General features: G+C 38.2%; 1 protein-coding gene across 3 annotated transcripts in view; it reads left to right on the top strand.

Moving 5' to 3' along the window:
* The window catches only part of LOC124721409 (PHD finger protein 23A-like), a 53,915-nt gene that overhangs the window by 20,259 nt on the left and 20,336 nt on the right, over positions 1 to 13,320 (top strand). For all 3 annotated transcript variants that reach the window (XR_007006328.1, XM_047246358.1, XM_047246357.1), the window contains exon 4: positions 12,285 to 12,585. Coding sequence is in view for 2 of the 3 variants with exons in the window: in XM_047246358.1 (XP_047102314.1) it covers positions 12,285 to 12,585 (301 nt within the window). In the remaining variant the exon portion in view is untranslated. The remainder of the gene's footprint in view (positions 1 to 12,284; positions 12,586 to 13,320) is intronic.

Consider the following 13,320-nt stretch of genomic DNA (forward strand, 5'->3'; position numbering starts at 1 on the left):
CACATACTTACACCGATCGCACAGTTTGTGTGTCAACAGTAAGATACATACAGCAAAATGCTGTGGTCCTAAGAAATACAGGAGCAGTAAATAATACAATATTGAATCCATGGATAAAATAAGAGATTGGAAATGCTTACATGTGGTTCATATTGCCTGTACAAAAATGATATAGTGAAGCCAAGCATAAAGTGAAGACATGATACCAGAACTGGAGCTGATCAGCTAATGACATGCATATCTTAAAGTAGGTCTCAGGGTGGAGGTGAAAGTACAATAAAATAAAATAAAACAAAACAAAACCGTACACAACTATCATTGTCATAAGGTGTAAAAAAAAAGTAAGTAGACTGTCAGCAGCGTAATTAGTAATATAAAAACTGAATGATAAATAAAATAAGTTAATATCAACACGTGGTGCTATGGGCGGGAAACTTGGCAGCTAATATCCAAACTGCTGTAGTCAGGTCAGTAGTATGCTAGTAGGGAACCTGTGAACAAAAACAAAAGTGTAGTACATCGTGGGCCTGGAACTTATCACCTGGATTAAGTGGAGAGAGAATTTTCAATCAGTAGTGAATATTAAGTATCAGAAAGTGACTTTAGAGGAAAAGGAGTGTGGGCACAGGTATAGTGAAACAACTAGTACTGGAATAAATGCAGATCACAAAAATGTTTTGTGAAAGCACTGTATATATCTTTTTCAAAAAAAAAAATACTGGTCGTATGATACTGCAAGTTTTAGAACAAGTCGTTATTTGGTGTAGAAGTGTAGAAGTAAATTGCAGGGCAGCAGGAAATATGCCCTGTAGACAGTGTTGAGGATGGAGAAGCACTAAACGTGATTTAAACAGTTTTATTCCAGGTCACCAGTGTATGTTTCTGAAGCATCAAGCTCGTATCTTGCACAAAAGTAGCCGTTTCTGTCTTTTTGTCTTTAAAAATAGTAATGTCAACTTATATTTTATAGTAAATAGTATCGTGTGAATGATGATACATTCTCAGATTGTCAGTAGACTTACTGCAATTGATTTAAAAATACGAATTAATGTAACAAGTTGTATTCAGTGCTATTTCTACTTCACTTTATATAGGATTACACCTCCGTCATCATCAGATGGATATATTTTAATTAGTAGACCATTTGTATACAAGACATTTTCTGTGCACCTGTGACACTCTTTGTGGCCGTTGATTGTATTTCCAGCCATTCACTGACGGGGAGAAAAGTCCCAACACCAAAAAATAATTAATGTAACATAATGAAATTGTGGGAATACATTTGTCTAGGTAACATGTTTAAGTAATTAACATTGCAAGTTCACAGGTTAATGTAAGCCTGAGAAAAGCTATTGCAAATGTGAAATGCTGGTACACGAATAACTGATGTAACTGCCAGAAAGTTGAATGTAAGCATGCAGACATGTGTACATTGTGTTGCAAAAGTGTCAGATGAAGCTTGATGTCTGTTGCACTTGGTTGGTCAATACAGGGACAGTTAATTCTGGTTGTTGTTGACACTGAAGTTTCACCTGATGATGTCTCATACATGCTCAGTTGGAGACAGGTCTGGTTCTTGAGCAGGCCAAGCAAACTTGTTGACACACTTTATAGCAAGTAGGGTTGCAACAGCTGTATATGGGAAAGTGTTATCCTGTTGGAAAACACATTCTGGAATGCTGTTCAAGAGCAGCAGCACGACAATTCGAATCGCCAGACTGACAAACAGACTTGCAGTCAGGGTGTGTGGGATAACCAGAAGATTGCTCCTACTGTCATAAGAAATTGTACCCCAGACTATAACTCCAAGTGAAGATCCAGTGTGTCTAGCCTTCAGACAAGGTGGTTGCAGGAGCTCGCATGGCCTTCTTCAACCAACATAGGGCTATCACTGGCACTGAGACAGAATCAGCTTTCATCAGAGATCACAACAGACCTCCAGTGACCTTTTGCTTGACACCACTGAAGTCACAAATGTCGGCTGTTTGGTGGCAGGGGAATGCATGCTTACACGGTGTGTGACTCTGAGCTGTCCGTGATTTATAGCAGTTCATTATGTCACTGTGGTGACAGCTGTTACTCGAATTGCTGCTGCAAACTCGGTACGATGTGCCAAAGCAATATGCCGAACATGTCGTCATCCTTCTCAGTGGTGCCACATGACTGTCTGGAGCCCGGTCTTCTTGTTGCTGTACCTTCCCGTGACCACCGCTGCCAGCAATTAGTTATAGTGGCTACAGTCCTCCCAAGTCTTTCTGCAATATCCCAGAAAGAACATCCAGCTTTTCATAGCCCTATTACATGACCTCATTCAAACTTGGTGAGCTGTTGATTATGGGGTCTTTGTTGTCTTACAGGTATTCTTGACAAACATCAATTCACTACATCTAGTCTCGAAGTTAACAGATGATCACAACCGTTACAGTATGTATTTAAAGGAAACCTGATTTTATTTCTCATAGGGGCGCCACTACTGCCACTCTTACGCGACTGTAGCAAAATGTGAATAGACGTCATGTTTCAGATGTAGAAACATACCTGCGAACTGTTGTTTATCTAACACTATTCCTTATTGGTGTTGGGATATTTTTCCTCCCTGACAGTGTATTTACATCATGTACACTTGCCACAAACTACTTACACAAGACTCTTTATAAAAACTGCAGTTTTGTAAAAAGTGTGTGTGTTGTAAATACAGCTGGGAGAGCAATCTGTAACCACTGAAAGAGTGACACAGGTTAGCCAGAAGTAGTTGTGCTTACAAACCATCTAGACCTAATTAATAGAAACAAATCCATGCGATGACAGTGGTATAATCCCCCAAAACACATTGTGAGTTGAATGGTAAATGTGAATATTTACAGTAATTTGTATTTCCAAGTGATATTTGTCTAATAAGTTCCCTCCTCCTTTAGGGGAAGATAATGATCAGGAAACTTGGTAAAACAATGGCAGAAACAACATTGCTGTTGTGTTGGTATTTCTGAATTTCATAAACATTTCTCATTTACTGTCCTTTACAAGAAGATGAAGATACAGTAGGAAAATTTGAATTAGGAATAAGAAATGAGAGAGGAAAATGACTAATTACTTTCTGTAAAGAAAATTCATTAGCAGTGGGTAACACATTATTTGAACACCACAAAATGAGACGTTACACAGGGATGTCAAATTTGAATAGGGAAAGATATGAGTTGGACTACATCCTGATACAAAAAATTTGAAAATTGCCGAAGCTTATCCAGGAGTGGATATAAATTCAGACCTCAACCTAGCAGTGGGAGAAATGCAAGTGAAATTGAAAAAAGTCTGGAGAGGTAAAGCAAAAGAAAGACTAAACATAGAAAGACTCGGAGGTAGGAAAGGCATCAGATTTGGAAAACAGGTTTATGGAAAAATGGGAAAGAGGTAGTGTTGATGAAAGTATTAGTGACAAATGGATAAAAATGAGGAAAGACTCTTGGGCTCTGCCAAAGAAGTACTAGGGATTAGAGCAGGGCTTCACAACATACGTGCTCGCGGAGCAAGCTGTGAGCAGCAAGGCGCAAGCACGGAGCAGCGCGAGCACGCTACCCCCACTCTCCAGAGAGTGGGGAGAGTCACGTGGGGCACACAACAGCTGCCGCCAGTCAATGTAAATCCGCGGCCACCTGCAGGTATATCACTCACGAATTATTACTGTGACAAATGAAACAAATAAAGGTGAATGTACACGTGCCACATAATTTTATTAGCTTAGTGTATGCCTCTACATTTGTATTAATTTGTGAACTGTTACACAATAAAAGGTGTCACTGAAGTGTGGGATTCTCTGTTATCTTGTACTTTTTGCCCTTTACAATTGCGTCTATGTTCGGAGTAATTGTTCTTGTGCATCGTAGGCGCAGCGTGCAGTTTAAATTTCGATCAGACAATGCGTTTCTCAGGTGCGTCTTGTTACATTTCATTGCAGAGAACAGTTATTCACAAACATACATGGAACTGAACATTGATATTATTGTAGCCGCCAGTTTGTGCAAATGAGGAAATCTATCCTGAGGGAAGTGTCTGTAAAATTCCAAAATTTTTTTCTTGTTCTGAAATTTGTCTCTGTATTCTCTGTCACACTGCAGGTCAATAATTTCTAGTTGCAGCTCAAGACGAATCTCTTAAATATTCACTGAATATGGAGAGGAGAACAGATCAGAATCACTGTCTAGTGCTGTCAGATCTTGAAAGCGTTGATCAAATTCTTCCTTAAGGGCAACTAAACTATGTGATAACGTTCAGTCTTTGTGAACATCTTGCATGGATGATAATTTAGGAAAATGAGCTAGATTTCCTGTTTCCAGCTGACTCACCCAAAGTGTCAATTTCATTTTAAAAGCTCGTATTCGATCTATGAAATGAGTAATTAGCAGATCTTTACCTTGTAGTGAAATGTTCAAAGCATTCAGATGGCTAGTTAAATCTGCTAAGAAAGCGAGATCACATTTCCATGAAGGCTCTTTCAATTCAGGAACACACGTTATTTATTTCCATGAACATATTTATCTCATCTAATAGGCAAAAATTCGATTTAATAATTCGCCACGACTAAGCCAGCGGACCTCACTGTAATAAGGCAGGCAACCATACTGGCTTTCTACATCCTCAAGAAAGCTTTTAAATTGTCTATGTTGTAGCCCATGCTTCCTTATATAATTGGTTGTACGAACAACACTCATCACATTTTTTAGAGTGATACTCTTTGCACATAAGTTTTCCTGGGTGGATCACATAGTGAACGCTCCTTATTTCATTTGGCACGGTCAGTTTTTGCATTTTCTCCTTCAACAGCGCAACTAAACCTGATTTTTTTCCCTGTCATCACTGGTGCACCGTCTGTAGACACTGAAACTAAAGAATTCCACGACAGTCCTATATTTTCAACACTTTCTTCAACACTACTTAAAATATCACCTCGGGTTGTGGTGTGCTTCATGGCTACTACATCGAGGAGCTCCTCCCTCACCTGAAGATCTCTATTAACACCTCTAATAAATATGGCAAGCTGCGCTGTTCCAGTGATATCAACACTTTCGTCCAGAGCTAGAGAATACGCCATAAAATCTTTACAGATATTTGCAAGCTGGCTCTGGAAGTCGTCTGCCATGTCCTGTATGCGACGCATAATGGTCATGTTAGATAATGGCACAATCCAAAACTGTTCAGCTTGGGATGGACACAAATGTTCCGCTGCAACTACCAAACATTCTTTTATTAAATCGCCATCAGTGGAGGGCCGCAGGGATTTTGCTAAAAGGAAAGCAATTTTGTAACTCACTCTGAGAGCTGCCTCAGTTGATTTTCCTTCGTCATCCAGATCTTCTCCGAATAGCTTCCTTTTAAGTTTAATAACTTCCTGTGCATTATCTGGTCCATCACATTTTCCACTTCCGTAGTCTTTCGCGTGGTACGACATATAATGTCCTAAAAGAATTCAGCGTTTTGTGACATACTAAACATTTTGCAACACCATCTTTTTCTGTAAACAGATACAATTCCTCCCAATGGGGGTTGAACTGCGAAAGCATGGTTGGGGTTACACAACGGCGACTTGACATGATTCTTAACCAGCGAAGTGACTGTTAGAGCTGATCGTAGTACTTTTAACGTTACACAGTCGGTGCGAATTCGATAGGCACGCTGCGGTCCTAGTCATACGTGCGCGCGCATTTCCCCTCCCTCCCTACTCCGCGACCTTGCACCTGCTCGTGAGCACGTGCTTGAGCAGACGCGAGTACTCGCACTCGAAAACGGCCAGTTGTTAAGCCCTGGATTAGAGTATCCCAAGGTTCCAGGAAAGAATGGAAACAGAAAACATGTTGAAAAAGATGGAAGTGCGGAGAAAGTGGAAAAATGTAGAAACTGAAGAAAGCAAAAAGAGGTACAGGAAAATGAATAATGAATTAAGAAGAGAAACTGAAGCAAGGGTAAATGGATGAAACAGAAATGCATTGAAATAGAGAAAATGGAGAAAGGGAGAAAGAATGAAATGCTGTATAGACTGGCTAGTGAGATAGTTTTTGAACGTAAAAGAAAGAGGGATAACATGGAAATAGAAAAAGCGGGTAGTACTCTAGCAGAACAACAGGAGGTATTAAACAGATGGCAAGAATATATTGAATGTATAAGGGGGATGAAAGACAAAACAAAATTAATATTGAAGAGGAGCAATATGTGCTGGAAGATGGAAAGGGATTCACCATCTTGGAAGCAGAAGTAGAACATGCGCTGAAGGAGATGAAGAGTAGGAAGGCATGTGGAATTATTTGCCAGCAGAATTGTTGAAGAGTCTGGGAAACAAGGTAAAAACAGAAATAGTCTACCTCTGTAACAAGATATATGACAAAGGGGAATGGCTCAAGGACTTCCTTGCAACAGTTACGATACCAATAGAGAAAATGAGAAACGCAAAAAAATGTGGAGTATAGGACCATCAGTCTAATTTCTCATGCAACTAAAGTGGTGCTGAGAGTGTTGAATAGAAGACTATATAGCAAACTGGATAGGCAGGGGAGCAGTTTGGATTTAGAAGAGGAAAAGGAGCAAGAGATACTATTGTCCTGTTAACAATATAGGGGAAAGATATATGGAAAAAGGTAGAGAAATCTTTGCTGTTTTTATAGATTTAAAAAAGGCTTTTGACAGAGTTCAGTGGGACAAGCTGATTGATATTTTTAAGAGGAAAGGGGTAGATTGGAAAGAGAGATGACTGATACAGAATCTATATTTGCACCATAAAGTAAGGATAAGGATTGGAAATGAAATGTCAGAAAGCAGCAGCATTGGACGAGGTGTTAGACAAGGTTATTTCCTTTCCCCACTGTTGTTTAACGCAAACCTTGAAGAGATTATTGCGAAATGCTTAGATGGATAAATAGGAGTATGTATCTGTGTAAAGAGGATAGAATGGACAAGATTTGCTGATGACATGGTATTAGTGGCAGGAAGTGAGCGGACAGTGGATAACATGCTGAGATACGAATGAAGCTTGTGTGGAATATGAGATGCAAATAAACACAGCAAAAACAGTGTGTATGATCATCAGTACAAGATGCACACAGTCCAGTATTAAAATAGGACAAGTTACTATTAGCCAAGTAAGTGCATTGGAAGCACAACTACTGAAGACTTGATGTCACCAGGAGGTGAAAACTCTAGTTGCCGTAGCATAGGAGGCATTCAACAGAAAGAGGAGACTTATGCGGCAAATTAGATAAATGTCTAAGGAAAAGGCAAATGTTTTGTCTGGAGTGTGGCACTATATGGGGCAGCAACATGGACGCTGAGATGAGAGGATGAAAAAAGGTTAGAACCATTTGAGATGTGGATGTGGAGGAGAATGGAGAGGATAAGCTGGATGGAAAGAGTGAGTAATGAAAGAATATTGGAAAGGATTGGTGAGAGATGTCAGCTGAAGATTCTAAGAGAGAAAAAAGAACTGGTTGGGACATTCATTGAGAAGGGAATGCTTGCTAGCAGATGCTTTGGAAGGACTGGTTTGTGGAAGAAGACAAAGAGGAAGGAGGAGTTACAAGATGATAGACAACATAAAGGGAAGAGGAAATTATGCGAACCTGAAGAGGTTGGCAGAAGACCGGACAGCCTGGAGAACTACCATGTGAAAACCAGCCTTTTGCCAAAACACTAATGATGGTGGTGATGTCCCTTACAATTGTATTAAATGAAAATAGCCTCATCAATTTATGTTCTTCTTTATATGTACCTCTATTCATTCATCATGGAACATTTTCAGTGTGTCACAAAAACAAAGACAACTAGTAAAATAAAGCATAAGAAGTTGCGAAATACACTATTATAAGCTTACATAAGTGAGCGCAGTGAAAAAAAGTTAACTGCCTGTGTTAAAGACAATGAGTCTATTCTCCCCATCGGCATAAACGTAAAAACTTCCTTCCGAAGAAACCTTGACATTCAGTTCTGTTCCATTGAAGTCCTCTGTGAATTTGTGCCATTTGAAATGCATTGTGGAATGTTTCGACATTCTGTTCCATCGAATGTGAGTCAACCATTAAATGTATACTGCACTTGTAATCTGATATTTCCCATCAAATTTTACATGCCGTGCTGTTTGTTTGAGATCACCAATTCCATAAACACTGGCTGTGAACCTACCACCATGATGTATTAGGCTAATATTACATAAAATGTTATCACTTTAACCACACCAGGCCCATACAGTATTTAAAAAGTATTAAGAAATACAACTTAACAAATATCAAACTTTGCTTAAGAAATAAAAATTTTAAATTTAATTCTCTTTATGATAGTAGGATAATTAAAACTAGGGAATAATTTACTTTTCTGATAGCTACTTCAAACTAGTCTTTAAAGCTGTGATGGACTAGTACAAGTTATAAAAATGAATTTCCGTACTGAAGTTTTGAGTTGTTGATTATTTGCACACAATATCATTTTCGGTAGAGTTTCCTACTTATGAAGCATAGTTACATTGAAAATATCATTATTTTTGAAGTATGGACTTTTATGTTTTATTGTGGTGGAGTGAGACAATAAAACAAAACCTTTGACATACATTAAAATGTATGTATATCTTACAGTGCAGAAATTAAAACGTATATATTACTAATCAAGTAATAATATATCTAAAAATGAAGATGATGTGACTTACCAAACGAAAGTGCTGGCAGGTCGATAGACACACAAAATTCAAGCTTTCGCAACAAACGGTTGCTTCATCAGGAAAGAGGAAAGGAGAGGGAAAGACGAAAGGATGTGAGTTTTAAGGGAGAGGGTAAGGAGTAATTCCAATCCCGGGAGCAGAAAGACTTACCTTAGGGGGAAAAAAAAGGACACACACACACACACACACACACACACACACACACACACACACACACACACACACACATCCATCCGTCTGTGTATGTGCGGATGGATAAGTGTGTATGTGTGGGGGGGGGGGGGGGGGGGAGCGTGCACGCGAGTGTATACCTGTCCTATTTTCCCCCTAAGGTATGTCTTTCCGCTCCCGGGATTGGAATGACTCCTTACCCTCTCCCTTAAAACCCACATCCTTTCGTCTTTCCCTCTCCTTCCCTCTTTCCTGATGAAGCAACCGTTTGTTGCAAAAGCTTGAATTTTGTGTGTATGTTTGTGTTTGTGTGTCTATCGACCTGCCAGCACTTTCGTTTCGTAAGTCACATTATCTTTATTTTTAGATATATTTTTCCCACATGGAATGTTTCCCTCTATTATATTCTAATCAAGTAATAATATATTTATAAAAACACAAGCACAGAAAATCAATCACAATATACGTTTAAAAAACTTGACTTCTGAAACTGTTGTTCAAGAGATTGCAAGCAGATACCTAGATTTGCATCCACAATTACGAACAAATTATAGTGTTCCCATGTGTAGTTTATGCAATGTAAGCAATGTTCAGCTCTGCTGAAAGTAATTTATCAAATAAAAAAACTATTAATATTTATAATTACATAGGATACAAGAGAAACACCAAAATAAACATAATTTTATACAGTGCTACTCATTCTACAAGTATTTACTTAAAGATTTGCTTATGTAATAAAAAATAGTGTTCTAGAAGAAAAGATTTCAGAATATATTTAAAAATTCTATTGCTTCCTTGGTAACCTTGTAGATTATCAGAGAGAGAATGAAAACTATTTAAGACTGCATATCGAATGTCTTTCTGAATCACTGACGGCTTTCATAAATTTTTTCATCTGGTGCTGTAGCTATGAACAACACTTTTCTTCTGAGAGGGTTACCTTTGTGCTGTAGGTGCTTCTTTCCTAAGTGATGAGTTACTTCCATAAAATTATAAGACACTGAGTGAGTGGAAATAAATTATGTGGTGGTGTATTTGTTTCCCAAACTAGGAGCTGCACGAACCTCCAAAGCTGCTAAAAGTTGTTTGAGAAGCTCAGTAAGCTGTTTTTCTTTCATTCAAGTTTCAATGTATAATGCTAAATTCTGGAGCATTTTACCCTGTTCACTGACTCCAGTTAATGTGCTACATTTTCAGCTTTATTCTGTTTGTTTTTTAAATAAGTGAATGTACAATGTGTTCTTAAGTACAGGACATTATATTGCTAGAGAAACTTGGAAGCCTTGTTGTGCTATCTGTCAGACGGGGGAAAGCAAATTATTATTTGTGGGGACTTCAATGTCGACTCACTGAAAGAGTGTAATAGGAAGAATGACCTGGAAGTCTTGCTTGGTTCTTTCAATTTGACATCTGTCATTAATTTCCCTACTCTGGTGGTAAAGGACAGCAGCACATTGATAGATAACACTTTTATAGACCAAGATAGGTTTAAAAACATTAAATACTTGTCCTGTTGAGAATGGGCTTTCTGATCATGATGCTCAGCTAGTTACAGTATATGACATAGCTCCATTCAGCAATTCAAAACTACCCTCCAAAGCTGTGCATTCAATTAATGACTCAACAGTTAGAAATTTCAGAGAAAATCTTCAGTAGTTAGACTGGGATGAGGTGTACAAGGAACCCTATGCTAATTTAAAATATAACTTATTTCATGATACACTTGTAAGAGAATTTGAAAACCGTTTCCCCAAGAAAGTAGTTAAATGTAATTATAAGAAACTTTGCAAAAAACCTTGGTTTACTAAAGGAATAAAAATATCTTGTAACCACAAAAGGGAACTGTATCTAACAACAAGAAAGAGTAATGACCCAGAAACAGCCAAATATTATAAAAACTACTGTGCTACATTAAGAAGTCCAGAAGCATGTGCATCATGTCTGAGATTAATACCTCTGATAACAAAATCAAAACAATTTGGAATATTATTACAAGGGAGACAGGACAACCAAGAGTACAGGATGACAGCATCATCATCAAAGCAAATGGAAACTCGGAAGTCGAAAACATTTTGAATAATCATTTTTTAAATGTTGTCGAGAAAATAGGATCTAAATGTTCATTAGAAGAAGTGAGACAGTTAATGGAAGAGGCCTTACTGTCACCATTTGATACAATTGAAATTCCAGCCACCTCTCCTTCTGGAATTAGGAAGATGATAAACTCTCAAGAATAAAAGCTCACGTGGAATTTATGGCATTTCCAGCAGGATAATAAAAGCTTGTTCCCAAGAGATAAGTGGGATTCTTAGCCACATATGTAATAGCTCTCTGAAGCGGGGTATTTTCCCAGATAGACTGAAGTATGCCATTGTTAAACCACTGCATAAAAAAGGGGATATGTCTGATGTCAACAACTACTGCCCAATCTCTCTTCTGACTGCCTTATCCAAAATTCTTGAAAAAGTAATGTATTGTAGAGTAGCTTCACACCTTTGTAAAAATAAAGTTTTAACAAAATGTCAGTTTGGTTTCCAGAAAGGTTTTTCAATGGAAAATGCCATTATACTTTCATTAATGAAATATTAAATGCTCTGAGTAACCGGAAGTCACCCGTTGGGATTTTTTGTGATCTCTCAAAGGCTTTTGATTGTGTAAATTGTAGAATACTTCTAGATAAGCTCAAGTACTGTGGTATGAATGGGACTGTGCTCAAATGGTTTAAATCATACCCAACTGGAAGAGTGCAGAAAGTTGAAATAAGCAGTTCACATAATATGCAAAAAAACTGGTGATTTCTCAAACTGGGGAACAATCAAGAATGGGGTGCCACAAGGTTCGGTCTTGGGTCCTCTGCTGTTCTTAATTTATATTAATGACTTGCCATTCTATATTCAGGAAGATGCAAAGCTGGTACATTTTGCCGATGATACAAGTATAACTATCACACCCAACAGACAAGAATTAACTGGTGAAACTGTAAACGATGTTTTTCAGAAAATCATTAAGTGGTTCTCTGCAAATGGGCTCTCATTAAACTTTGACAAAACACAGTATATACAGTTCCACACAGTAAATGGAATGACCCTATTAATAAATATAGACATAATCGAATTAATGATCTTATCTGCAATGTTCAGCCTTATTAAAAGAAATTGACAAGATCCCTCTGCACAGAATAAAAATTGGAGGTATCCAAATCACTGGGGATTATATTGACTCATGGATATTATATCACTGTTTCATGTAGTTCTTTACTTAAAGAACTATTTTATGTAATTGTATCACCATATTTTTTATTTTTTTATTTCAGTATAGATGAATGAATCAGCTGATTGGTGTTATAGCTGTTGTATGTAGCTGTAGAAAAAACTTTATTGTTACTATTGATGAGTATTGGAAATGTGTTTTAAAATCATTGCAGGAAGAATCAGACCAACAGATAATAAAAAACTACACTTCATCACCACTTGGATCTGGAATTGATCAACGTAGTGGAAGGCAGAAAGTCTCTGCAACTCGGGCCAGTAGTTCTAGACATGGTGTTTCAGCGTATAGTTCAGATAAGATTAATGACTATTCAGTTACTGACTCGAGGTCAAATACATCTCAATCACCAAGTGATGAATCTGGAGCCAGCTCTGAGGATAGCCATGGACGTGAAAGGTTTCCTTCAAGATCAAGTAAATCTTCTTCGTCCACCAGTGACTCAGGTGATGAGGAGGGTAAGCTATTTCTTCTCATTTTCACCTCTTGGTCCCACTATGCCATGTTTTGATTTTTTAATTTCTAAGATGATTTTTAGGTTTCCAACCATAGATATCAGTGCTAAATAAGTAGTTGTTCACACTCTTTCTACAGTAGTGTACTTTTTAGACCTGACGTATGGGCATTAAGTTACAGTTACTAGATTTAATGCCTTATAGAATGCTTTGCTGCTATAGCCTGTTGACAGTTGTCATGCCTTCTTATGAACTGTAACATCAGAATGACTGTAGCCCCCCCCCCCCCCCCCCGCCGCCTTCCCCACCACAAAAAAAAAATGGATAAACATTGGCTGGCTAAATCTGTTCTGAAATTGTCAGTTGTTTGGCATGAAGTGTTTAATTTTTGGAGAAGTGAAAAATTCTGTCATTGATAATTCTGGAAATAACTTGTTAGTTTCAGGATGTCAGGGTTGTTTTAAAAAATCTCTCTCTCTCTCTCTCTCTCTCTATCTGTGTGTGTGTGTGTGTGTGTGTGTGTGTGTGTGTGTGTGTGTGTGTGTGTGTGTGTGTGTGTGTGTGTGTGTGAGACCCACCCACTGGGGGGGGGGAGGAGGGGGGGGGTGTTTATGGATCAGTTGCTGTAAATGCAGACTCTTAGCTACATGAGGCCTCGTAGGATGGGAAGCAGCTATCTCAGTGAAAAGTGCTAAGGTTCTGGATTGGAGTTGTAATTAAATCCTGTTGTGTCACACA

Source organism: Schistocerca piceifrons, chromosome X (assembly GCF_021461385.2).
Source record: "Schistocerca piceifrons isolate TAMUIC-IGC-003096 chromosome X, iqSchPice1.1, whole genome shotgun sequence".
NCBI lineage: Eukaryota > Metazoa > Arthropoda > Insecta > Orthoptera > Acrididae > Schistocerca > Schistocerca piceifrons.